The sequence below is a fragment of the Oncorhynchus nerka genome, linkage group LG13 (assembly GCF_034236695.1).
Source record: "Oncorhynchus nerka isolate Pitt River linkage group LG13, Oner_Uvic_2.0, whole genome shotgun sequence".
Taxonomy (NCBI): domain Eukaryota; kingdom Metazoa; phylum Chordata; class Actinopteri; order Salmoniformes; family Salmonidae; genus Oncorhynchus; species Oncorhynchus nerka.
This window is the reverse complement of record NC_088408.1, coordinates 26,317,293-26,344,903: the sequence shown is the minus strand read 5'-3', so window position 1 is coordinate 26,344,903 and position 27,611 is coordinate 26,317,293. Positions and strand designations below refer to the sequence as shown.

Below are 27,611 nucleotides of genomic sequence, written 5' to 3'. Positions count from 1 at the left end.
AACATGAAATCAAGACCCACTTTGGAATATATCATGAACATTGGAGCTGCTGCTTTTTCTTCATTCACATGGTGGACCACTCAGAGTAAAATACTTTTTCAAATCCTCATCACCTCTCGATAACTACAATCTAACAACTACTGGTCTACAGTTATAGTGTTTTGACTGCACACTGCCGACTCTAAAAGGTAGCGATAGCATGTCTGTACTTTTTATTTTATTTTAAACTTAAATTTTAAGGACTTAATGCATGGATATTTTCATTAATTGCAATTTACACTAAGTTTCCTTCAGCAAAATTACTTTGGTAACCAGCTAGTAAGTTATTGCTCAGATGTATCTTATAACTGCACTCTCTCAAAACAATGGTCTAGAAAACAATGACTTCATTGAAAGAAATGGTTGAATTACTTTTTAAAATTGGATACTGGTATAGTTGCTGCAAAGAAATGACATCAAGAAATGTCATGAATTAACCCTAACCCTAACCATGTGGTTTGCAATCGACATTACAGTCTAAGATTTTCTGTCATTTCCATTTATGAATGGAATATGATGTAGGAATATGATATAATGAGATTGGTACAGCTAATGTATGTTACGTTATCATAACCAAAAACTAAATATATACTGCTCCATTGTTTATGTTTATGTTGCCATAGGAGACTTTGTAAACAAATGATGTAAAGCTTCAAATCAATTTAAAGAAATATGCATTTTTCTCTCCCTTAAGCTTTTGACTTCAGTTCCCACTGTCTGTTTGAAATGGGTTCTATGATGTGTATATTTATGTTATATCCCAGCGTTAACACTTATCAAGAGCTTGGTGGCAAGTAGAATAAAGGTGTGTTAGTCCTAGACTAAAACAATACACTATATGCCCACAACACTGACTTGGCAAAAAAATATTTGAACTCAAAGTTGTCTTGAATAACCTCTTTGACATTAGTACATGTGCAGCAAATTTCAGCAACTACTTGTGCAGTCTTTCGCAACTTGTTGACACACTCAAGTTACATGAGTATTACAGGCTAATTACATTTTTTTGGCAATTGATACCAACATTGAAGCTGAAATGTATGCTATAACTTAAATATGGCGCCAATAAAATCTGAATCCTTAATGATCTCTAGTTTTGACTGAAGTCATATATTGGTTTTCATATAAAATATGTATTTTTTTCTCCATTTTTAGCAATTTTACTTTGACGTGCACATGCTGTTGGTGATTTTGGTTACGTACTGAATGCAGTTTTAAAAATGCAGTTACATCTTAATGAGTTTCATTGTCGTGACTTTTGTATCCTTGCAACCAGATCGACCATATCTGGAGCAATGGTCACCCCTACAGGTTTTGATGACTACAGTCTTTACAGTGTCCTGTCAGATGAGGAGCTGATGAAGCTGGCCATCGATCGCAGCCTCATTGAGGACAACAACTCTATTGGGTCAATTCAATCATCACAATCTGTGAATCGACAACCCAATTACCAGCCAAACCAATTTACGACCCGTGTCAGGCTCCCCTCTGCAACAAGGCACATGTATGACTTTCCCCGAGCCAATCCAAACCCAGCCAACCCACATCCAAACCCATCACCTGCAAACCCTCCATCAGCAGACCCTATTATGTGAGTCTGTCAACCCTTTAACTTATTTTGACAGTATGAATTCCAGAAAGAATGAGTGTGAAAACAATTATTATTTTGATGAGCATTAAGTTGGTGCACAGGTGTATTATAATTCCAAAATGCCCAACATAGAAATCCGATGGTGAGTATTGATACATTTCCCTAACAGGGACAGCAGTAATAAGGGTGTTCCACAAATGTGTGTCCTGATGCTGCTAATGTTTAGCAAGATCCACAATGACACTAAACTGAATGACAAATTTCCCCTTCCTCTTTGCCTATGCTTTAGAGATGCAAGACCTCTGGTGAATGTGATCAAGAATGGGGATTTAAAGGCTCTGAAAGAGATAGTGAAATGCAACCCAATGAGTCTCTTGGTACCAAATGAGGGAGGATGGATTTCTCTCCACGAAGCTGCATATTACGGTCAAATAGAATGCCTCAAGATTATATTAAGAGGTGAGAGTGAAATAAAGACAAGTGTAATTGATTTTATACACACAAGTCTTGAATCTCAGGCAGATCCTTTATCAGTACGTGCTGATTATTTTTCATTTTCTTGGGTCACAAAGTTCTGTTGTCGTTCCTATAGCCCATCCTGGTATGGTGAACACATGTGGTAGTTACAATCAGACCCCACTTCTTTTGGCTGCCGCCTTTCACCAAGTGAACTGTGTGGAGTGCCTTCTGGACAGAGGTGCCAATCCAGACATTGCCAATGAGAATGGAGAAACACCACTCTTCAAAGGTAAATAAATCCTACAGATGTTAGATCTTAACTTGATCACTCTTTTTTGTCAAGGAGAATTTCAAATGAGGCTCGCTAGTGGCTAAAAATAAGTAGTTCTCTTTCTCTCCATGTGGGGGCAGTCAAGTCATCGGAATCAGGGCTCGCTATCTTAAAATAATGTTCTCGTTTCCTCAAACACTATAGGCATAGGTCCTATTACTGCAACATTCAAACGTACCAAAATGTATCTGAAATGCAGCCATACACATCAACAACTGTCATTTTAATAACACAATATAGATATTGGCAAAGGTGCTAAGTACTTAAGTAAAAATACTTCCAAGTACTACTTCAGTAGTTTTGTGGGGTATCTGTACTTTACTTCACTACATTCCTAAATAAAATGATATACTTTTTACTCCTTACATTTTCCCTGACACCCAAAAGTACTTCTTACGTATCAAATGCTTAGCAGGACAGGTAAATGGTCAAATTCACGCACTTATCAAGAGAACATCCCTGGTCATCCCTACTACCTGATCTGTCGGACTGTGCCTCTGCCTATCCGTAATTTAAAAACAAGAAAATGGTGCTGTCTGTTTTGCTTCATATAAGGAATTTGAAATTATTTCTACCTTTACTTTTACTTTTGATACTTAAGTATATTTAAAACCAAATACTTTTGCTAAAGTAGTATTTCACTGGGTGACTTTTACTTTTACTTGAGTCATTTTCTATTAAGGTATCTTTACTTTGACTCAAGTATGACAATTGGGTATTTTTCCAACACTGGATATTGTTCTCCACTAGGCTTTAACTTAGTGTGTCTAGTGTATCCCAAGGATTCGATCAAGGCCCATGGCTCTTCTGGTACTAATGATGCAATCCACATATTGACTTGATGTAGTTACACATTTCAAATATGGACAGTCCAGGGTTAATTTACCCCAGATCTTGACAAGAAATAACCATACCAGACACTTATGAATAACATGAATAATAAAATAATAACAGTCAGTAGGGTAGGCTATACCAAGATTTGTTTCCATTTAAACAAAGTGCCAGGTAAATACAGTACTTCTATAGCAAGGTTTCCATCCAATTGGCGACAGTTTCATGAAAATATCCGCATGGAGAAAATATGCGCATTTCCCACCAGTGGTATGTTTCCACCAAACGGACTTGTGTGTGATGACAAAGTGCACACAAAATGTACCTTTTCACTTAAGTTTTCATCTACCGAATAAAAATCTGAAGTTCAATTTGTTTACATTACATTTTCAACTCTACCTATAGTTTTTCTACAAACTGTTGCGTTAAATAGCAAATGTGCCTACTCTGTTCTTGACACTTGAGCTCTAGTTAACCGCTGGCGGATACAGTGCCGGTAATGTAATCTATCATACATGATGAGATTATTATGGATAAGAGCGAGAATATTTTCAATTGTCAAACGGCAGTCAAGCATCGATCATCATGTCACCAGAATAAGACCCTCAATATTTATTGGAAAGGAGAATCAAGCTCATCGCCATGCACTTTCACCACCCTGTGAAGTTAATCATTATTTGTTTCATTTGTAGCCTAAGAAACTGCATGGTTTCCCAAGTCATAGCGGGAGGTTCACACACCATATCATCATGTGACTTCAGAATTCTATGGCAGGTTATTTAAGTGTCAGCCATTGTTGCCAGAATGACGCAATTTACTACAATCTGCCACCATCTACCACAAACGGTCGCGGCAAAAGCTCAAAAGAAAGAACCACTGTATGTTCAGGTTAGAATAATTTGGTAAGCAACATTATTTGGTTTTCTTGCTGGGGAACATAACATAAATAATCCAAAAGTACAGATATCAATTGTGATAGTCAACTCAATCATCTTTTTCCTACCAAGGTCATTTACCGGTCATGTCTAGATGGGATACAGATTTTGTCAAATTGAAATCAAAAGTGTATTGTATTTGCATTTCAGCAAACTCTAAACCTTTTTCTAAGCTTAAGCTCATAACTTGCTACATTCATTCTCCCAACTTGCTATGAAAAGTACATTTGACAAAAGCTGTATCCCCTCTAGACAAAACCGGTTTTACCCTCCATCCTCCTTCTCTTCTGAACCTCTCCTTTTTTGAAGGGTATTACAGCGACAAGCTGTAAATAAAAACACACACATACACAAAAACCTGTGATTTCTAATACATGGCACAAAAAGCTTACTGAGATGACATTTAGGCACAGACAGACAGACATAGAGACAGAGAGAGACATAGAGAGAGAGAGAGTGCAATGCGTGGGAGGATGCTGCATTGGACTGACCCGCTGATCTAGCTAACTTTAGCTAGCTACATGGTTGTCTCTGCAGCTAGCTAGCTTAGCCAGCTTACCTAGTGGCAACCTAATGTATATTGCCAAACTAATATGTTCGCTATTGCCACACACATCTGATTAATCTGTTCACTCTTTACGCCACAGTTGGCAAGTTGGCTGACAAATATAGATCATATGGGGAGCTAAAACAGGAGATTTAACTTATTTTTCTCCCCAGTTGGTAGTTACAGTCTTGTCCCCTCGCTGCAACTCCCGTACGGACTCTGGAGAGGCGAAGGTCTAGAGCCGTGCGTCCTCTGAAACACAACCCAACAAAGCCGCACTGCTTCTTGACACAATGCCTGCTAAACCCGGAAGTCGCCAATATGTTGGAGGAAACACCTTACAACCGTGTGCTACTGCGCTCAGCAAGCTACAGGGTGACTGGACAAGGATATCCCTGCCGGGCAAACCCTCCCCTAAGCCAGACAACGCAGGGCCAACTGTGTGCCACCCCATGGGTCTCCCAGTCATGGCCAGTTGAGACAGAGCCTGGACTCAAACCAGGATCTCTAGTGACACTGTGATGCAGAGTCTTAGACCACTGCGCTACTCAGGAGGCCCCCAATGTGTAACTTTTTATGTGACATTCTGGATTAGTCAAAGATAACTAGCTAGCTAGTTAACTACCTACACATTTGATTTACACTTGTCCTCAAAACACAATTGCAACAGCAGAATTATACAGTACATGATCAAAAGTATGTGGACACGTGCTCGTCGAACATCCATTCCAAAATCATGGACATTAAGATGGGAGTTGGTCACCCACTTTGCTGCTATAACAGCCTCCACTCTTCTGGGAAGGCTTTCCACTAGACGTTGGAACATTGCTGTGGGGACTTGCTTTCATACAGCCACAAAAGTATTAGTGAGGTCGGGCACTGATGTTGGGCGATTAGGCATGGCTCACAGTCAGCGTTCAATTATTCCCAGAGGTGTTTGATAGGGTTGAGGTTAGGGCCAGTCAACTTCTTCCATACCGATCTCGATAAACCATTTCTGTATGGACTTCGCTTTGTATACGGTTGAATTGTCATGCTGAAACAGGAAAGGGCCTTCCTCAAACTTCCAAAAAGTTGGAAGCACAGAATCATCTAGAATGTCATTGCATGCTGTAGCATTAAGATTTCCCTTCACTGGAACTAAAGGGCCTTGCCCGAACCATGAAAAGCAGCCACAAACCATTATTTCTTTTCCACCAAACGTTACAGTTGGCACTATGCATTGGTGCAGGTAGCTTTCTCATGGCATCCGCCAAACCCAGATTTGTCCGTCAGACCGCCAGATGGTGAAGTATGATTCATTACTCCAGAGACTGTATTTCCACTGCTGCAGAGTACAATGGCGGAGAACTTTACACCACTCCAGCCGACACTTGGTATTGCGCATCTGATCTTAAGCTTGTGTGCGGCTTCTTGGCCATGGAAACCCATTTCATAAAGATCCTGACAAACAGTTATTGTGTTGACATTGTTTCCAGAGGCAGTTTGGAACTCGGTAGTGAGTGTTGCAACCGAGGACAGAATTTTTAGGTGCTCCTGTTCTGTGAGCTTGTGTGGCCTACCACTTTGCAGCTGAGCCGTTGTTGCTACTAGATGTTTTCACATCACAATAACAGCACTTACAGTTGACTCGGGCATCACTAGCAGGGCAGGAATTTGACAAACTGACTTGTTGGAAAGGGAGCATCCTATGACGGTGCCACGTTGAAAGTCACTGAGCTCTTCAGTAAGGCCATTCTACTGCCAATGTTGGTCCATGGAAATTGTATGTGATTTTTACAGCTGTCAGCAACGGGTGTGACTGAAATAGCCGAATCCACTAATTTGTCCACATACTTTGTGTATATAGTGTATCTTCGAAATGCTTATCTTACTCCAGAAATATATCATATTACAAAGGCAGAAGGTCATTAAAGTGCAGTTTATCTTTGATCGCTGATCTGGCTAAGAACCAAAGAACAAGAAATCCTCAGGAGTGAAGACTAGGGATGTGCAGTTCGCGAACAATTCTTACTTTTTGAATTACTCTTTTTACTGACAAGAGTCACAATTAATTTTTTCCAAGTTACTCGTTCATTTTAGTCTGCTGGCTGCAATGAATTCTACAGTAGGATTAATACGTGCTCCTCCAACTCAGCAGCTACAGAGATGTGCTCCAACCAGTAACTGTCTATCATGTACACGACAGGAAATAGACATGTTTAGAACTGATAATTGATTACATGGTGCAAGAACGAATGCTATTCATTTATTGAATGTTACTTGATGGACACAGCTTTTTGTACAACCAAAACACACTCAGCCTGCCTTGCTCAAAACTCGAACTTGAGAACTAATTGTTTGGGGGCTGCTGCAGGTCGCTAACAATATTGTGCTAATCTCTCTCGCGGCATCAAGCAGTTGCCTTACAGCTCAATCTGAATTCTCCCGCTGCTCTAACGTCTGTGGATGTAGCATAGCATTTGGGGCGTAGCACGGAGTTAGGGTAGCCAGGGCGGCATCAAGCAGTTGCCTTACAGCTCAATCTGAATTCTCCCGCTGCTCTAACGTCTGTGGATGTAGCATAGCATTTGGGGCGTAGCACGGAGTTAGGGTAGCCAGGCAAGCCGAGTAGTGTCATTACGCCAAGAGTGGTTCACAATCTAGTCCGGTTGTGGCCGCAACTAGACCTCGTTTCAAAGGTATCAATAGACAGCACCAATAACACGCCCCATATGGTGAGCGAGAGAGTTGTAGAATCATGATTCTTTCGAGTTTACATTTACATTACATTTAAGTCATTTAGCAGACGCTCTTATCCAGAGCGACTTACAAATTGGTGCGTTCACCTTAAGACATCCAGTGGAACAGCCACTTTACAATAGTGCATCTAAATCTAGTTTGTTTGAAATTCATAATTCACCGGTAGGGGGTCCTGCGTGCTCTGGGCATTAGAAATTACTTGAGTAAGAGTATAAGTACAGCCCATAGAGAATAACTAGAAAAGTACTAGTTTCTCCAAAAATTCAAAGGTTAGTAGTGAGCCAGTTTTGAACCCATGCCTACTTTGACATATGTATGCCATGGTCACTGGCTGTACCTGCTGGACCACACAGGCACTGAGACAACCAAACATTTAGTCTGACTATTGGTTGCCTTCAACATATAATAAAATAATTGATATAAAAAAATATTTTCCCAAAATAAAAATACATCTACCCATACAAATATTGACAATTTATTATAATCCACATAAGAATTCACACGAGACACGCAGCCTATATAGGCTACTTGACTGACGCCCAGTGGACCTGCAGACTAATTTATTGTATAGCCTACAAACACCGATTCCAGCTACCCTCTGGCGGCGGTTAAAAATATGAATTATACATTCAAATCCTCCTGCTGCAGGATTATTTTCCTCCTGCGACGAAATGGGTCATATTAAAAGATCTGACATCTGTAGGTGTTAGCTCTTGGGGCTAAGACAAGTCTCCAGGTCTCAAGCTAGGTTACTGGTCATACTGGTGAAGTCCACCACTGTTACACAATCAGCTTATGTTTTACAAACAGCAATATCCAACAACAATTACCTGTGTTTTTTGTCACAATGTGTTTTCAGCTTGCGAGAAGCCCAATGTGGAGATTGTAGACCACCTCCTGAAGTATGGAGCCTCAGTACACAAGGCTTGTGTTCAGGGTGTGACACCTCTCCATGAAGCAGCCGGGCATGCTAACGTGGAAATTTGCCAGATGTTGTTGGAGGCCGGCGCCAAGCTTAATGCAGTCAATAATTACAGGATGGAACCTTTCTATATGGCAACACAGAATGGGGGATTGGATGTGTTGCACTTCTTGATTAGAAAAGGTGAGTTGTTTTCAAATTTTCACATGCCAGTTTCAAGATTATTTTTAATTGATTGTTTTAAAGATGCAGTCTAGGATCGTAAGCACAACAAGTTCATAACATATTGAACCTGAATTCTACTTTAATGTTCAAACCCTTGTTGATGGGTTTCCTTACATCTTGTAGAAAGTATCATGTTCTTTACAATGGCATGAATATAATTGAAAATAACCATTAAGCATGCAGACCATCTGTTGCTGGTGATGTTGCGGTGTTGCCAGTTTTCCTTCATTTCAACATTGTATAAATGTTGTGTATGTTCTTGTATATTGTAGGTGCTGATATAAACTGCCAGGCAAGGAAGGGGGAAACACCTCTGTATGAGGCAAGTAAGAATGGTTACAAGGAAGTTGTGGAACTGCTTCTATCTCATAAAGCAGATGCTAACCGAACAACGAAGTCTGGCCTCCTGCCGCTTCATATTGCTGTCCAGAAAGGTCATTTTGAGTGAGTGCAATTCATTGATTGATTGGTTAATTTAAAGCATTGGTTTCTCTTCAAGCCAAACATTTCCCTTTCAATTTGATCCCTGTGCTTCCCTTCTGTAGCATTGTGTCCATGCTGATCCCTGCCACCAGCATGGTCAAAGTTCAACGCAGTGGCATCAGTCCCCTCCACCTGGCTGCCGAGCACAACCGGGACTGGATCCTGGAGATCCTTATCGAGGCAGGCTATGACGTCAATTTACAGCTCGCAGAAGACCGATCCAAAATGTATGAGGACCATCGCAGCACAGCACTCTACTTTGCAGTCTCCAACAGCAACCTAGAGGCGGCTGAAATGCTTCTGGATGCAGGTGCTAACCCCAACCTTGATATGTTAAACCCTCTTCTTGTTGCTGTGAGGCAGGGTTACATGGAAATGATCACCGCTCTGGTGGAGCATGGAGCTAACATGAATGCGTCCATCCCCACACACCCCTGCTCCTTCCCGGCAGTGGTCATGCTCGGTATGAAGTATCTGCACATCCTGAACTATCTGAAGTATCTGATGTCCAATGGCTGTGATGCCCTTTCCTGTTTTGATTGCACATATGGCAGCAAGCCACACCCACCCCTGAAAATTTCAAGAAGGGTCAGCATCTTTGGCGAAACTTTGCGCTACGTTATTGATGAGGACGAAGCACGACGCAACACTTGCGTCCAGGTAGGTTGGGTTTATGTGCAATGTATATGGTTTCCAATTCCATTTCGGGTTGTTCTTTGAATCCAATTTGAACCCTTAATTTTCAGTTCTGTGAGGCAATCTCCGATCCGACAATTAGCCGCTGGGCAGGACCCATCATAGATGTGCTCCTGGATTACGTTGGCCATGTGAAACTCTGCTCCCGGCTGATTGAGAACCTGGATAGCTACAGTGACTGGGCAGGGATCAAGGTGAAAGCAAGTAAGTGAGCTTACACCATAGAGTTACACAATATACCGAAACTTCAGTTCTCAATATTAGAACATGAAAAATGGGTACTAGAATTTTTGTTACTTTTGTTGCTACTGTCAAACTGTAGCATACAAGCCAATGTACCCGTTACAGCGTGAGCGCACCGTGCCTGCTCCACTTAGGCTGCACTAGGAGTCTGAGCAGCATCATGTCAGCATGTCATCATTCATACTGCACACTTGAATGATGCAACATGGCATGTAGAAATATTTAAATGGTTCATTCCTGTTTGCAAAGCAATGTCCATACAGGCTAGAACACTTTACAATGCAAGAAGATACCGGTAGCTTTCAGCTTTGTAGACTAACTTTCCTTGCCAGCTTAAAGCCAACATGAATTCACTACCCCTAGTACTGATAATACGCAAACCATAACTCAAAATGTGCTGATTTCAAAGCTGATTGCCACCAAAACATTATTAATTCACTTAATAGGTCTCTCGCTCACGTCTCTCCCAAAGATTATCTATTGCCTCAGTGAACTGACTCTGATGAGTCTGACTCCGAGCTGGGGTAGTTTGTTTCACGTCTTACTGGCCCTCGGCCTGTGCAGCAACTTGCATGTGGGCGGAGTTAGCCGGTTGAGATAGTGGTGAATGTGCTGCTAGCAAGGAAAATCCGGGGGGTGCATGGGAACATAAAGAACAAACAACTGTTCATGATTCGACTCGGTCACAAAGATGCAGGCACACTCAGATCAAGAATTTGAAGCATTCTGAGTTTTGATCATTGCTGTGAATGCAATATAAGTGGGTAAATGCTCATTTACAAAATGAAAGGGTGCGTAAACACTATTGCAGAAATTATAAGGTGCATAAATGGCATTTATGTGTGTTTACCCTCTACTACATCTCTGATTGTGTCATGGTCATCTAGAAATTATGTCTAGATCCTGGTTTGTCCCAAGGACGTCTTCCCCATGGGTGATTTTAGGATACTGTCAGGACTTTCTGTCTTGGTCCCCTAGAGATTTTTGTCTAGTTCCAGGGTTGTTCCGAGGACATCACCTGATGGTCCCAAAGAAAAGTGCAAAGATGCATGAGAAAGCTCTCGTCGTGAGCTGTTCGGCCATTACAGAAAACCACATACCAGACTTTTAAAACGTCTTAGGGATAACACTCATTTTTTCAATTTTTGCCTAAAATGACACACCAAATCGAACTACCTGTAGCTCAGGCCCTAAAGCAAGGATTTGCATATTCTTGGTACTATTTGAAAGGAAACAGTTTGTGGAAATGTGAATTGAATGTAGGAGAATATAACAGAATAGATCTGGTAGAAGATAATACAAAGAAAAAACCAAACGTTTATTTTCTACCACCATCTTTGAAATGCAAGGTCCCAGTTCTAGCCATGGTTGTAATTCCAATGGTGTCCACAAGATGGAAGCAGTGTATGTGCAAAGTTTCAGACAGATAACTTGAAGTATGAGACATGACATTTAGTGTGAAGTCACCCAGGTACATTTGGGCAAATTGTGAAGGAGACCTTTGCATTTATATTACATTTTTCTGAAAGAATATCGTCAAATCTGTATACTTGGACTTTGATTTAGCTTTTCCAGTATTAGTAGCCATATTATAAGTTCAACATGTGCAAAACAACCAGTTTTCATAACTTCATAACTCTGAATATTCTAATAATTTTTGTCCAAAATGAAAAGGCATGCTGTCGTACAAGGTTAGTAGCTACATTTTACGACAGATACATGGTTTTCGGATACTCCCGTAAAGCCCAGCTCATTGGCTATCTAGCTAACACCGATTGGTGCTTATTTGACAAAGTTAGAGTCGTTCAAGTGAAGACCGCCCACGTCATCGGCGTGCCATGAAGGCGTCGCTCTCTGACCAAATATGGTGTCCTATAGGATATACTACACCCCTAATGATATAGTGAAGTCTGGTTATGTTCTAGGATCTACATACGAACGCGATTTGACTGGTTGAAACAACGTTTAGGGTGAGATTTTCACAGATTCCTTTCTTTGCAAATTAAACGAGTAGAAATACAAAATCGATCATGCATGATATATGGACCTTTTTAGGATATGAAAAAGGATTTTATCTAACCAAACGACACCTCATGTTATCTCTGGGACCCTTTGGATGATAAATCAGAGCAAAATTTCAGAATGTAAGTATACATTTCACCTTCAGAGGTGAATTTATCAAACCTATCACGATGAAAAAAGTGTTTTGTTGTTAGGAGCTCTCCTCAAACAATAGCATGGCATTTTTTCACAGTAATAGCTACTGTAAATTGGACAGTCCAGTTATATTAACAAGAGTTTAGCTTTCAGCCGATATAAGACACAACATTTGTTGTTTCTCCCAAATCTAGGATCTTGACACAAGGCGCTGCATGATTTACAACTGCCCTGTTGACGGGATGCCGATCCCTATTAACAGGGTCATTAGCAATAGGAAAAAAAATTGAATTTCTTGCTCAACATCTGGGCGTCAGATAAGAACGAGACTACCTCGTCCATAAAGTGACCATTAGACTTGCCAACTTTCAGACTGAATACGCTTGTAGATGCAACAGTTTTGATAAAATGTATAATTTATCGCTCTCATGTGCTCAATAAAAACGAATGGGGTGGTACCATTTTTCTGCATTTTGAACAATGCTAACATACTTTTAACAGAGTTCTGTCTAAAACCGGGCCCAGCAACTTGGTTGCTCAACAACACAACTGGCAGCCTGTAACTACTGTAGATGTTGTTGGTATGTTGGTATTCAAGCTGAGGTTAATCAACAAATGCGTACAGATAATTGGTCCAACATAAAAAAAAATGGGTTGGTTGTTATTAGTTATTCTTGTCATTATAAACCAACTTTGAAATATGCATTTTTCAGTCATTGAGTCTATGGCCAAATTTCAACTGCGCACACATTATCAATGAAGAAAGCATTATATCAGAATGATATGTTTTTAAGCCTCTTAATATAGGAAAGAGGAGCAGGATTGTAGTGCTGCCAGAGCGTGGGGGAGCAGTGTACCCTCACTTTTTTCAATTTGAGATTACACAGAGCTGGTAAAACTATTTCTGGAACATTTATTCTGATAAATCCTAAATACATTCTATTTAATTACCACAATTTCCATGAAAATCGATAAATAGCCTATGTAATGTAAAGCACTCTAGGTAAATGGTGGTTTCTTCCCTGTCTTCTCTCTGGTGGTGTCGAGAATGATGAACTATAGGTGTGTACTGCGATGGTCGGTCATAGGCTTGACCACTTTGGCCAATCAGAACATTGAAAAATGATAACCAGCAGTTCCTATCCAGCCTGGGTGGCAGGTAACCTTGTGGTTAAGAGCATTGAACTGGTAACCGAAGGGTAGCTGGTTTGAATCCCCCGAGCTGACTAGATGAAAAAATCTATGGATGAGCCTTTGAGCAAGGCACTTAACCCTAATTTCTCCTGCAAGTCGCTCTGGATAAGCACGTCTGCTAAATGACTACAATGCAAATATAAAAACATAAGAAGCCGCCTGTTCAAAACCACAAGCATTTAAAGGTGCAACTGACGAGCAGTCCATGCCCACATACACCTGACAAGTCAGGCAAACATCCTGCAGAGAGAGCTGGCCAGAGCCTCTCAATTTGTGCCAATGCTTCTCCCTCCTGTGTGCCTCCACCATCAATGGCTTTAGGAACTTTGTTCACAGTAGGGGAGAACATGTGCATGTGAGGTCATTCCACTGCTTAACTGTACAAGTGGAGGCTGGTGGGAGGAGCCATAGGATTATTATTATTTGACCCTGCTGGTCATCTATGAACATTTGAACATCTTGGCCATGTTCTGTTATAATCTCCACCCGGCACAGCCAGAAGAGGACTGGCCACCCCTCATAGCCTGGTTCCTCTCTAGGTTTCTTCCTAGGTTTTGGTCTTTCTAGAGAGTTTTTCCTAGCCACTGTGCTTCTACACCTGCATTGCTGGCTGTTTGGAGTTTTAGGCTGGGTTTCTGTACAGCACTTTGAGATATCAGCTGATGTAAGACTTTATAAATACATTTGATTGAAATGTGATTGATAGGAGGATGGGCTCATTGTAATGACTGAAATGGACTGCTATCAAACATATGGAAACCACATGTTTGACTTCATTCCATTGATTCCATTCCAGCCATTACAATGAGCCCATCCTACTATAACTCCTCCAACCAGCCTCCTTTGAATTGTACATACCCTGCAGCTTGGCAGAGTAAGAGGGGGTTTAGCCAAATGAAACTAATCATCAGACCAATGAGATCTAGGATCCAAATTCACTGTGTGTCTCCTTGATGTTCATAAAACTCCATGGACCCCGTCTTGCGCAGAAGAGTCCAGAACGATATGTGACCACTTGGTTACAGTGACACTTTTCTTCTGAGGTCACCCAAACCAGAGAGGCCACAGCAAAGCCCAGGAAGCCTGACCCTCTCTGGAAGATGCTGTAGCCCTGCTTGGGATATTTAACCTACATTGGCTATTGGTTGAGACACAGGGCCCGTTCTAGCTTGGTATGTCAGGGTGGGCAAGTGGAAATGTGAATTGGGGCAAGTTGGAGGTAACAATGCATTACGATTCTAGTTTACTAAGATGCATGAATACACCACACCAAAAGATGGATTCTTGTTGTTTGTTCCTGAACTGGCTGAATGGCAGAGCTATCCTTCAGACTTCCTTCAGCACCACATCCGTTGCAAAATCCTGGGGCTGTCCTATCAGCACCACAAAGGGACTCAATCTCTTAAAATAACAGTCATCAAGATCTGTTGCCTATGCTTAATAGTCCTACTCATCAGTTATAATTATTATTACAAATAGAAGATGAACACTTCTCGCAATGGTAAGGGAAGGGAAAGGGAAAGGGGATACCTAGTCAGTTGCACAACTGAATGCATTCAATCGAAATGGGTCTTCTGCACTTAACCCAACCCTGTTTAGTAAAGTTAGATCAAAGCTGAATCGATGTCTCGCAAGTTCACATAATAATTCATTAGCATTTGACATATAATAACACAGCATCGTAGGCCTGCAGTGCCTTCAGAAAGCATTCATACGCCTTGACTTATTCCACATTTTGTTGTTACAGCCTGAATTCAAAATGGATTAAATGGATGTTTTTTCTCACCCATCTACACACAACACCCCATATTGCATTCAGGGCAAAGAGTTACATTTTTGTCTCATCAAACAACATATTCTTTTGCCTAATGCTCTCAGAGTCTTTCGCATGCCTTTTTGCAAACTCCAGGCATGCTGCCATGTGCCTTATTCTTCAGGAGTGGCTTCCACCACTCTCCCATAAAGCCAAGATTTGTATTCAGTGCTGTCGAGACTGTTGTCCATCTGGCAGGTTCTCCCATCTCAGCCAAGGAACTCTGTAGTTCTGTCAGGGTGGTCATTGAGTTCTTGGTCACCTCCCTGACCAAGGTCCTTCTTGCCCATTTGCTCTGTTTGGTCGGACAGACCACTGTGCTCTTGGAAACTTTCAAAACTCTAGAAATGGTGTTATACCCTTCCCCAGATATATTCCTCATCACAATTCTCTCTTGGAGATCTTCGGACAGTTCCTTGGTCTTTTGCTCTGACATGCACTGTCTAATTTTTGTTTTAACATTCTTCTTCTTCTTCTTCTGTGGGTTTTATGGCGGACCACAACCCAAAAAGGTGTATGGCTGCCACCAACTGGACGGGTTGAAAAAACAAGGTAAAAATAACATCCGTACATGATAGGGAAAACTAAATGATTCCACCCAAATAAATTTGTAAATTGACAAAAACAAATCAAAACTCCCACTTCTTCATTTCTTAAAATCTCCATATCTCCCTTCTCGGGCTCTAGGTCCTGAGAGGGTTGTGCGGCTTGCGACAATAATCCATTCAACTCCTCCTCCGAGAAATCTTTCAGTTCCAGGTACCGCTCCGCCGCATCCACAATGATGTCTATTCTCCTGGACCTTCTCTCCACCTTGGCAGTGCCATTAATCACCATAGCTATAAAGGCCACAAAGTCCACCTTCTTAACCTTTAAAATACCTGGGTCCTGATGGTGAAAGGCAACCCCTGCAGCCTGCAGTGAAGGCCTATCCACCACAATGGACTCTTCATGAGCACCATTCAAAGCCTCAACCCGTTAAACAGCCGCTGTATATGAAAAGTTCTGGACAGCCCTGAATTTGGCCACCTCATTATCTTTTACCGTTGTCGGGCATTCCAAAGAGGTGGCTTCATGGTTCTCACTACTATTGCGACATATCACATTTTCATCACTTTTAAAACACATAACATTATCTTTTCCACAACTTGGACCTCTCGGCTTCTCCCTTCTGCAAACACTTGAAACATGTCCAAAAGCCTTACAGTGATCACACTGCATTGGTCTTGGGATAAATACGCTGTAGTTTATACACAACATGGATGACGTGGATTGTGGCGCATCCAATGCAAAAAAAAAATCTTCAACTGACAGATTTTTATGGCGATTTTTTATCATGATGATTTGATCTACACGGGGATGCGGACATGGGCTCTAGGGGGTTGTTAAGCATCCTAAATAATGACATAGATTCAGGCCATAAGGGAAGCATGATGTAAGATGCAAACCTGGTATTCCAACTGATTATAGATTACTAAAGCCAACAACATACTACTGCGCCACAGAGTTTTGATAAAAACAGTGGAGGGAAAAAAACATATCTGATAATCGCACTCTGCAATTTATTGCTGTCCAGCAGATGTCACTAACTTGCATTGTGAACAGATAATGACGCTGAGTAATTAACCATTTTTCAGCACAAGCACAACTTGGCCTTTAGAAAGCCTTGGTTTATGATCACTAGTGAAGATGAGCCAACTGAAGATTGCAGCAGACTATGTATTGTTGCTCCCATCTGTTACATGCACTTATGTTAGCTTTTTCAAAAGCTTTAAAACTGGCAGCAATTGTGTCGAGGCACAGATCTGGCGAAGGGTACCAAAGCATTTATGCAGCATTGAAGGTCCCCAAGAACACAGTGGCCATTCATCCTAGAGATGGCAACCCTACCAAACTGAGCAATTGGAGGAGAAGAGCCTTGGCAACCCGATGGTCACTCTGACAGAGCTCTAGAGTTCCTCTGTGGAGATGGGAGAACCTTCCAGAAGGACAACCATCGCAGCAGCACTCCAATCAGGCCTTTATTGTAGAGTGGCCAGACGGAAGACACTCAGTAAAAGGCACATGACAACCCACTTGGAGTTTGCCAAGAGGCACCTAAAGACTCCCAGACCATGAGAAACAAGATTCTATGGTCTGATGAAACCAATATTGAACTCTTTGTCTTGAAAGGCAAGCATCACATTTAACATTTACATTTAAGTCATTTAGCAGACGCTCTTATCCAGAGCGACTTACAAATTGGTGCATTCACCTTATGACATCCATCACGTCTGGAGGAAACCTGGCACCATCCTTACGTGAAGAATGTTGGTGGCAGCATCATGCTGTGGGGATGTTTTTCAGCGGCAGTGACTGGGAGACTAGTCAGGATCGAGGCAAAGATGAACAGAGCAAAGTACAGAGAACTCCTTGATGAAAACCTGTTCCAGAGCGCTCAGGACCTTAGACTGGGGGCGGGGGTTCACCTTCCAACAATACAACTACCTTAAGCACACAGCCAAGGCAGGAGTGGCTTCGGGACAAGTCTCTGAATGTCCTTGAGTGGCCCAGCCAGAGCCCAGACTTAAACAGATCGAACTTCTCTGGAGAGACCTGAAAATAGCTGTCCAGCAACTCTCCCAATCCTACCTCACAGAGCTTGAGAGGATCTTTAGAGAAGAATGGCAGAAATTTCTCAAATACGGATGTGCCAAGCTTGTAACGTCATACCCAAGAAGACTCAATGCCATAATCGCTGCCAAGGGTGCTTCAACAAAGTACAGAGTAAAGGGTCTGAATACATATGTAAATGTAAAACTGAGGAGGAAAAGGGGGGGAAATGATTTAATTAATTTTAGAGTAAGGCTGTAACGTACTTGAACTAAATGTGGAAAAAGTCAAGCAAGTGGTCTGAATACTTTCAGAAGGCACTATAAATAAATGTTTTATATATAGAGACCCGTTCCAAATGGACCAAAGGACAACAAGACTCGTTCCATATAGACCTGGTCCGATCCAAACCTGGTCTGATCCGATCCGAGTGAGGGAAGCAGGGGTCCATACTGTGTATGTAGGCTACTGTGAGTGTGAGCAACTGACACGGGGTGCAGGGAGGAGGGAGAGAAGAAGACAGCAACCAAAAAAGTCAACTCGCACTATTTTAAAAACATTTTTATTTCACCTTTATTTAACCAGGTAGGCTAGTTGAGAACAAGTTCTCATTTACAACTGTGACCTGGCCAAGATAAAGCATAGCAGTGTGAACAGACAACACAGAGTTACACATGGAGTAAACAATTAACAAGTCAATAACACAGTAGAAAAAAAAAATGGGCAGTCTATATACAATGTGTGCAAAAGGCATGAGGAGGTAGGCGAATAATACAATTTTGCAGATTAACACTGGGGTGATAAATGATCAGATGGTCATGTACAGGTAGAGATATTGGTGTGCAAAAGAGCAGAAAAGTAAATAAATAAATAAAAAAAACAGTATAAAAACAGTATGGGGATGAGGTAGGTGAAAATGGGTGGGCTATTTACCAATAGACTATGTACAGCTGCAGCGATCGGTTAGCTGCTCGGATAGCTGATGTTTGAAGTTGGTGAGGGAGATAAAAGTCTCCAACTTCAGCGATTTTTGCAGTTCGTTCCAGTCACAGGCAGCAGAGTACTGGAACGAAAGGCGGCCAAATGAGGTGTTGGCTTTAGGGATGATCAGTGAGATACACCTGCTGGAGCGTGTGCTACGGATGGGTGTTGCCATCGTGACCAGTGAACTGAGATAAGGCGGAGCTTTACCTAGCATGGACTTGTAGATGACCTGGAGCCAGTGGGTCTGGCGACGAATATGTAGCGAGGGCCAGCCGACTAGAGCATACAAGTCGCAGTGGTGGGTGGTATAAGGTGCTTTGGTGACAAAACGGATGGCACTATGATAGACTGCATCCAGTTTGCTGAGTAGAGTGTTGGAAGCCATTTTGTAGATGACATCGCCGAAATCGAGGATCGGTAGGATAGTCAGTTTTACTAGGTAAGCTTGGCGGCGTGAGTGAAGGAGGCTTTGTTGCGGAATAGAAAGCCGACTCTTGATTTGATTTTCGATTGGAGATGTTTGATGTGAGTCTGGAAGGAGAGTTTGCAGTCTAGCCAGACACCTAGGTACTTATAGATGTCCACATATTCAAGGTCGAACCATCCAGGGTGGTGATGCTAGTCGGGCATGCGGGTGCAGGCAGCGATCGGTTGAAAAGCATGCATTTGGTTTTACTCGCGTTTAAGAGCAGTTGGAGGCCACGGAAGGAGTGCTGTATGGCATTGAAGCTCGTTTGGAGGTTAGATAGCACAGTGTCCAATGACGGGCCGAAAGTATATAGAATGGTGTCGTCTGCGTAGAGGTGGATCAGGGAATCGCCCGCAGCAAGAGCAACATCATTGATATATACAGAGAAAAGAGTCGGCCCGAGAATTGAACCCTGTGGCACCCCATAGAGACTGCCAGAGGACCGGACAGCATGCCCTCCGATTTGACACACTGAACTCTGTCTGCAAAGTAATTGGTGAACCAGGCAAGGCAGTCATCCGAGAAACCGAGGCTATCGAGTCTGCCGATAAGAATATGGTGATTGACAGAGTCGAAAGCCTTGGCGAGGTCGATGAAGACGGCTGCACAGTACTGTCTTTTATCGATGGCGGTTATGATATCGTTTAGTACCTTGAGCGTGGCTGAGGTGCACCCGTGACCGGCTCGGAAACCAGATTGCACAGCGGAGAAGGTACGGTGGGATTCGAGATGGTCAGTGACCTGTTTGTTGACTTGGCTTTCGAAGACCTTAGATAGGCAGGGCAGGATGGATATAGGTCTATAGCAGTTTGGGTCCAGGGTGTCTCCCCTTTGAAGAGGGGGATGACTGCGGCAGCTTTCAATCCTTGGGGATCTCAGACGATATGAAAGAGAGGTTGAACAGGCTGGTAATAGGGGTTGCGACAATGGCGGCAGATAGTTTCAGAAATAGAGGGTCCAGATTGTCAAGCCCAGCTGATTTGTACGGGTCTAGGTTTTGCAGCTCTTTCAGAACATCTGCTATCTGGATTTGGGTAAAGGAGAACCTGGAGAGGCTTGGGCGAGGAGCTGCGGGGCGGAGCTGTTGGCCGAGGTTGGAGTAGCCAGGCGGAAGGCATGGCCAGCCGTTGAGAAGTGCTTATTGAAGCTTTCGATAATCGTGGATTTATCGGTGGAGACAGTGTTACCTAGCCTCAGTGCAGTGGGCAGCTGGGAGGAGGTACTCTTGTTCTCCATGGACTTCACAGTGTCCCAGAACTTTTTGGAGTTGGAGCTACAGGATGCAAACTTCTGCCTGAAGAAGCTGGCCTTAGCTTTCCTGACTGACTGCGTGTATTGGTTCCTGACTTCCCTGAACAGTTGCATATCACGGGGGCTATTCGATGCTATTGCAGTCCGCCACAGGATGTTTTTGTGCTGGTCGAGGGCAGTCAGGTCTGGAGTGAACCAAGGGCTGTATCTGTTCTTGGTTCTGCGTTTTTTGAACGGAGCATGCTTATCTAAAATGGTGAGGAAGTTACTTTTAAAGAATGACCAGGCATCCTCAACTGACGGGATGAGGTCAATGTCCTTCCAGGATACCCGGGCCAGGTCGATTAGAAAGGCCTGCTCACAGAAGTGTTTTAGGGAGCGTTTGACAGTGATGAGGGGTGGTCGTTTGACTGCGGCTCCGTAGCGGATACAGGCAATGAGGCAGTGATCGCTGAGATCCTGGTTGAAGACAGCGGAGGTGTATTTGGAGGGCCAGTTGGTCAGGATGACGTCTATGAGGGTGCCCTTGTTTACAGAGTTAGGGTTGTACCTGGTGGGTTCCTTGATGATTTGAGTGAGATTGAGGGCATCTAGCTTACATTGTAGGACTGCCGGGGTGTTAAGCATATCCCAGTTTAGGTCACCTAACAGAACAAACTCTGAAGCTAGATGGGGGCGATCAATTCACAAATGGTGTCCAGGGCACAGCTGGGAGCTGAGGGTGGCCGGTAGCAGGCGGCAACAGTGAGAGACTTATTTCTGGAGAGGGTAATTTTCAAAATTAGTAGTTCGAACTGTTTGGGTATGGACCTGGAAAGTATGACATTACTTTGCAGGCTATCTCTGCAGTAGACTGCAACTCCGCCCCTTTGGTAGTTCTATCTTGACGGAAGATGTTATAGTTGGGTATGGAAATCTCTGAATTTTTGGTGACCTTCCTGAGCCAGGATTCAGACACGGCAAGGACATCAGGGTTAGCAGAGTGTGCTAAAGCAGTGAGTAAAACAAACTTAGGGAGGAGGCTTCTGATGTTGACATGCATAAAACCAAGGCTTTTTCGATCACAGAAGTCAACAAATGAGGGTACCTGGGGACATGCAGGGCCTGGGTTTACCTCCACATCACCCGCGGAACAGAGAAGGAGTAGTATGAGGGTGCGGCTAAAGGCTATCAAAACTGGTCGCCTAGAGCGTTGGGGGCAGAGGATAAGAGGAGCAGGTTTCTGGGCATGGTAGAATATATTCAGGGCATAATGCACAGACAGGGGTATGGTGGGGTGCGGGTACAGCGGAGGTAAGCCCAGGCACTGGGTGATGATGAGACAGGTTGTATCTCTGGACATGCTGGTTGTAATGGGTGAGGTCACCGCATGTGTGGGAGGTGGGACAAAGGAGGTAACAGGGGTATGCAGAGTGGGTCTAGGGGCTCCATTGTGAACTAAAACAATTATAACTAACCTGAACAACAGTATACAAGGCATATTGACATCTGAGAGAGACATACAGCGAGGCATACAGTAATCACAGGTGTTGAATTTGGAAAGCTAGCTAAAAATAGTACATAGTACACTAATAGTTGCAGTAGTTAGGTTATTTCACATCCAAAATGATTACGTAGGAGCTGTCTTGACTGCGTCAAACCGGAAAAGGCTAGTTAAGCTAGCTAGGTAGCTAGGCTAATTGAGGCTGCATGCACTTTCTCGTCCTACACAGTTAGAAACAACAACAACTACATTCAAAATATTAAGTTAGCAGCCTACCTGTAACTTTTAATTCCATCACTTTAATTCCATCTTCCATTGATTAGATATCTCCTAACTTTTGCTACATAGAGGCTCTATGTCTGTAGCCTATTTCCGCTTTGATGACTAACGCTTGGCCAAAACAAGCTACACGTGCCACTCTAGTGAAAAGCAAGAGCAGCAGCGTAAATGACGATGATCCTAATGCTTTGTACAGTCAGTGTACATTGAACTACATTTACATTACAATTTATCCATTCAGCAGACGCTCCCATCCAGAGTGACCTACAGCTAGTGCATTCAGCCAAGGGAGACATACACATATCCCTGTCGTATCCCAACCACGTTTCACATACATAATACAATGTAAAATACAATACAAAATGCTTAAAAATGTCTGTGTCTATTCACAGTTCCCGTCGTGTTGCAATGTATTCTTTCAGTTTTCTGAATCAGTTTTTATTACTAGCTTGAGTTACCTGGGGTGGTAGAGAGTTCCATTAAGTCATGAATTTATTTAATACTGTGTGTTTCCCAGCCACTGTTCTGGACCTGGAGACTGTGAAGAGACGTCTGGTTGCATGTCTTGTGTGATACCGATGAGTGTCTGAACTGTGTGCCAACTGCTTGAACAGACAGTTCGGTACCTTCAACACATCAATACCTCGCACAAAGACCAATAATGATGCAGTCAATCTCTCCTCAATTTTGAGCCCAGAGAGATTGACATGCAGGTCATTTACATTCGCACTCCATGTACATCTAAGAGCAATATGTGCTGCTTTGTTTTGGACCAACTGTAATTTGCTTATGTCCTTCTTTACCGAACCTGACCACACAGCTGGACAGAGGTCTAGGATTCAAGATAGCACTGACCATCTGTGCTCAGCGAAAAGAATATGACATACTTCTAACTCGGTTAGGTATAAATGAGACCGTTTATAAACATCAACTGTTTTAGACAAAACAAATGTAACCAAGCAAGATAAAATAACATTCAATCAATACTGATTACGTGGTTACCACAGGGTTAGCAGCGTAATGGTTATCGTTACCACCCGAAGACAGGAGATTGGGGATTTAAATAGCTGAACACAGTAGTGTGTTCAAGTGTATTATCCCACCGAAGAGTATGAATTAGGCTGCTTGAGAAGTTTAAATCCTAAGCAACCTGCCTACACATAGTTTGAAGTACAATAGACCAGCATAGCTACAGTTGTACGCCAAAGCTGTGTGCAAGAAAACCTTGGTAGAGCATGGGTGGAGTAGGCATTGCGGTGTCCATGTGAACTTCCTTTATTTTTCAGGCTTCAGACCAATGCCTACTTCTCACTTAAAACACAGTTTTTTTGTTTTTAATCATAGGTCATGAATGTGTAGGGGACTTCTGACCGCAAATACTACAGATTTTGTGGTGCAGCAAAAATATAACTGTATCCCAGTAAAGAGATTGTGTGTTCAAATCCCAGGTGGGGTGATATTGAAAAGTCAGTACTAAGGGATCATGTAAAATGTGAACATATTTTGATTGATTAAATATTTGTTTGACTATTTTAGATGAACAGCATACCACTTACCTTAAAACCCCATACAATTTCATTACTTTACTTGTAATGAATTGGGACACCTGGAACCATCACATGATGTCCCGACGACTGGTAAAACAAATGTCTTGAGAACATCTTACAAATGTCCAAACATGGTCCTCAATGAAATCCTGGTAACTTACAAGGAACTACACAAAGGTCCCCAGAGAAGGTTGCCTTGGGACCATCATGCAACATCCCCTTGACCATCATAAAACGTCCCCTTGTGGTCATTGAATGGCCCATGGATAGCATCCTATCAGAACCAAGTAGGAACCTTTTCGAAACGTTCCCTACTGGGACCTGCGACCAAACCGGAACCTGTGCTGAACGTGTTCTTAGTGTCCCAAAGTTAATGTCATGTTTTAATATTCCTAGAACGTTCTCAGAACGTCAGTGGGATAACATCTTGCCAAAACTCTTAAAGGGACCTATTGAGAACATAGCCAAATGTCCTTAGATGGTCCCCTGTTTGCTGGGATACTACAGTACTATAGTTTTTTTTCATGTTGGTTAATAAGCAACTTTGCACTTTCAGTGCCACCACATTCACTGATGCAGTTGTGCAGACTGAAGATCCATCAGCAGGTTGGAATCCCCAGACTGAGGCACATCGACACCCTGCCGCTCCCACCAAGACTAATCAAGTTCCTCAACTATGATAAGGTACATTTCCAGGATGTCTAGGAATTTATTTTTGTTTTGTTGACTCTAAGTCCACAGATTCCGTGACTTGTTTTCAATAAATGTGGTTGTTTTGCATATTGTAAGTCAGTTGAGATGAAGGGGGAATGTTTCTTTGCACAGTTGTGTACTGCATAATAGGCTTGATTTGATATTACAATGGCAGGAGTAACATTTGAATGAATCTATTGTAAATTATGTGTAAATGTAACTATTTACTTACTTATTCCTATTTGATTATCAACAAAATAGGCAAACAAATAATGCATGACTGGCTACTGCTAGCCTGAAGAAAAATTGTGTGACTTGCTTCAGCTGGTCAAAAGTATTGTTATAGTAGTCAAAGAAGAAACTCTGAGACTGTCCATCTAAACAATGTGACAGGATTATTGCTTTAGCAAATGTTGGTTACAGACATAACAATGTTGAATTAATGTTTATGTAAGATTTGTTTTGTCACTTTACATTAAGTTAACTTTTAATCCAAGATCTAATTGGAGAGGTAAGTTTACTCAAGTAAACAGCAACTGACAAATTAGTTGTTTTCTATTTTTGTTTTGTTGACTCTTAAGTCCACAGATTCCGTGACTTGTTTTCAATAAATGTGATTGTTTTTTATATTGTAAGTCAGTTGAGATGAAGGGGGAATGTATCTTTGCACAGTTGTGTACTGCATAATAGGCTTGATTTGATATTACAATGGCAGGAGTAACATTCGAATGAATCTATTGTAAATTATGGGTAAATGTATGTACTTGTAGGTATTTGGGTTTGGTTAGCAATAGCAACTCTGACTCTTATTGATTACTAAGTTAATTGTTTACCCTGCACAGTGAGATTTGATTTGACTAAAGTACAGTGAAGTTGCCTGTATCAGAAAATAAACCACAGCTTGGAATGCTTCTCAGGCAATCAGATTGTTTGGCCAGAACTATCCATTATATAGTTGAATATAGTGATTTCAGTACTGCATTGTGTACAAAGGTCTGTTGCCACAGGTGGGTGGAATTATTTCAGTGTTTAATGTTTAAAAAAAAGTTCATTTTTCTATGAATATTGCAGATTTATTGACAGACTCATGTAATGCTAATGATATCATCAGTACTTGCTTGCAGTAGAGCCATACAATGTCAAACACTGTATAAATAAAGTCTTAAAGGAAAACGATATTCATTAGTCCATTGTTGATACAGTCCCAAAATGTTTTGCATGTCAGCAGTCAAGTTGTTAAGATATTGGACTTCCAAGAAGCAATATTGCACCGGCCACATCATTATGTTGATGCAGAAAGGTCAGATGACATAAAAATGTAGCTCTTTGACCACGCACAACAGTGGAAGTTTGGCATAGAAAAAAGGATACATTAGCATAACAATATGGTGATGGATCTTTGATATGAACGGTTTGATGTGTTTGCATTCGAGAAGTCAAAGAAATGATCCTGATAGCTGAAAGTGCACTATTTACTTACTTAGTCCCATTCGATTATCAATGAAATACATATAATGCATGGCTGGCTACTGCTGCCTGCATTTGAGCCTATTCCAGACACAGATTTAGGTAATTCACTTGCCCCATATATTTGTCATTCAGTTTTTTACTGATCTGTCGCTTTGTAAAAATGTGCATGGGTTTAGCTCAGGTCATAATGACAAAGACGTTGGGGGAAATGAGAGGGAGGGGGAGTGATGCTCAAATCCAATAATGACAGGAAGCGTAATATGCACCACATACATTTCTTTACAGACAGCCAAACTAGACCATTTAGTTATTTAGATTGCACAGCGCAGCACAGATTTAGTGACAGAGAGATGCGTCCTGGCAGCTGAAAATGACTTCATCCTGATCAAGTATAATTACAAAAATGTGTCGTACCGTAAACATATTCGAAAAATTGTCAATTTCCGTTACCATGCTCGTTTTGTCTGAGTACTCAGCACACCCCTAATAGAAAGGGGAATTTTCACCATGCACAACCGGGGAGGTTTGGCATAGAAATAAGGATGCATAAGCATAAAAATATGATGGTGAATCTTTGATATTTGATATTTGAATGTGTTTGCATTCGAGAAGTCAAAGAAATGATCCCCACAGCTGAAAGTGCACTATTTACTTACTAATTCCTATTCGATTATCAACAAACGAGGCAAACAAATAATGCATGACTGGCTACTGCTAGCCTGAAGAAAAATTGTGTGACTTGCTTCAGCTGGTCAAAAGTATTGTTATAGTAGTCAAAGAAGAAACTCTGAGACTGTCCATCTAAACAATGTGACAGGATTATTGCTTTAGCAAATGTTGGTTACAGACATAACAATGTTGAATTAATGTTTATGTAAGATTTGTTTTGTCACTTAAGGTGTTAGGGGGCAGTATTTTCATTTTTGGAAAAAAAAGGTTCAGTTTTAAACGGGATATTTTGTCAGGACAAGATGCTAGAATATGCATATAATTGACAGCTTTGGATAGAAAAAGCTCTAACATTTCCAAAACTGTAAAGATATTGTCTGTGAGTATAACAGAACTGATGTTGCAGGGGAAAGCTTTAGAAAAATCCAATCCGGAAGTGCCCCAGGTTTTGAAAGCGCTGCGTTCCAATGACTCCCTATTCAGCTGTGAATGTACCATAAACGAGCTTACGCTTTCTACGTATTCCCCAAGGTGTCTACAGCATTGTGACGTAGTTTTACGCATTTCTGTTGAAGAATAGCCGTAGGTGGCCACATTGCGTAAGTGGTCACATGGTGGCTCCGAGAGAGTTTCTCGAGTAAAATACAGAGGTAGCCATTATTCCAATCGGTCCTAGTGAAAAACTAATTGTCCCGACGGATATATTATCGAATAGATATTAGAAAAACACCTTGAGGATGGATTCTAAACAACGTATGCCATGTTTCTGTCGATATTATGGAGCTAATTTGGAATATTTTTCGGCATTGTGGTGACCGCAATTTCTGGGCGATTTCTTAGCCAAACGTGAAGAACAAACGGAGCTATTTCGCCTACAAAAATAATATTTGGGAAAAAAATGAACTTTGGCTGTCTACCTGGGAGTCTCGTGAGTGAAAACATCTGAAGTTCATCAAAGGTAAACGA

General features: G+C 41.9%; 1 protein-coding gene across 2 annotated transcripts; it reads left to right on the top strand.

Moving 5' to 3' along the window:
- Positions 1-25,684, top strand: LOC115139278 (ankyrin repeat and SOCS box protein 2-like). 2 transcript variants are annotated; one of them, XM_029676467.2, is made up of 10 exons: positions 1-188; positions 1,316-1,630; positions 1,920-2,089; positions 2,223-2,378; positions 8,335-8,580; positions 8,895-9,066; positions 9,168-9,765; positions 9,852-10,005; positions 24,370-24,497; positions 24,768-25,684. In XM_029676467.2, exons 2-10 carry the CDS (start codon positions 1,335-1,337, stop codon positions 24,777-24,779), a joined length of 1,932 nt encoding a protein of 643 aa, XP_029532327.1. In that variant the 5' UTR covers positions 1-188; positions 1,316-1,334; the 3' UTR covers positions 24,780-25,684. The 2 variants fall into 2 exon arrangements, with proteins under 2 accessions (XP_029532327.1, XP_029532326.1); XM_029676466.2 differs by having other exon boundaries at positions 3-188; positions 24,370-25,684.
- Positions 25,685-27,611: the final 1,927 nt, after the last annotated feature.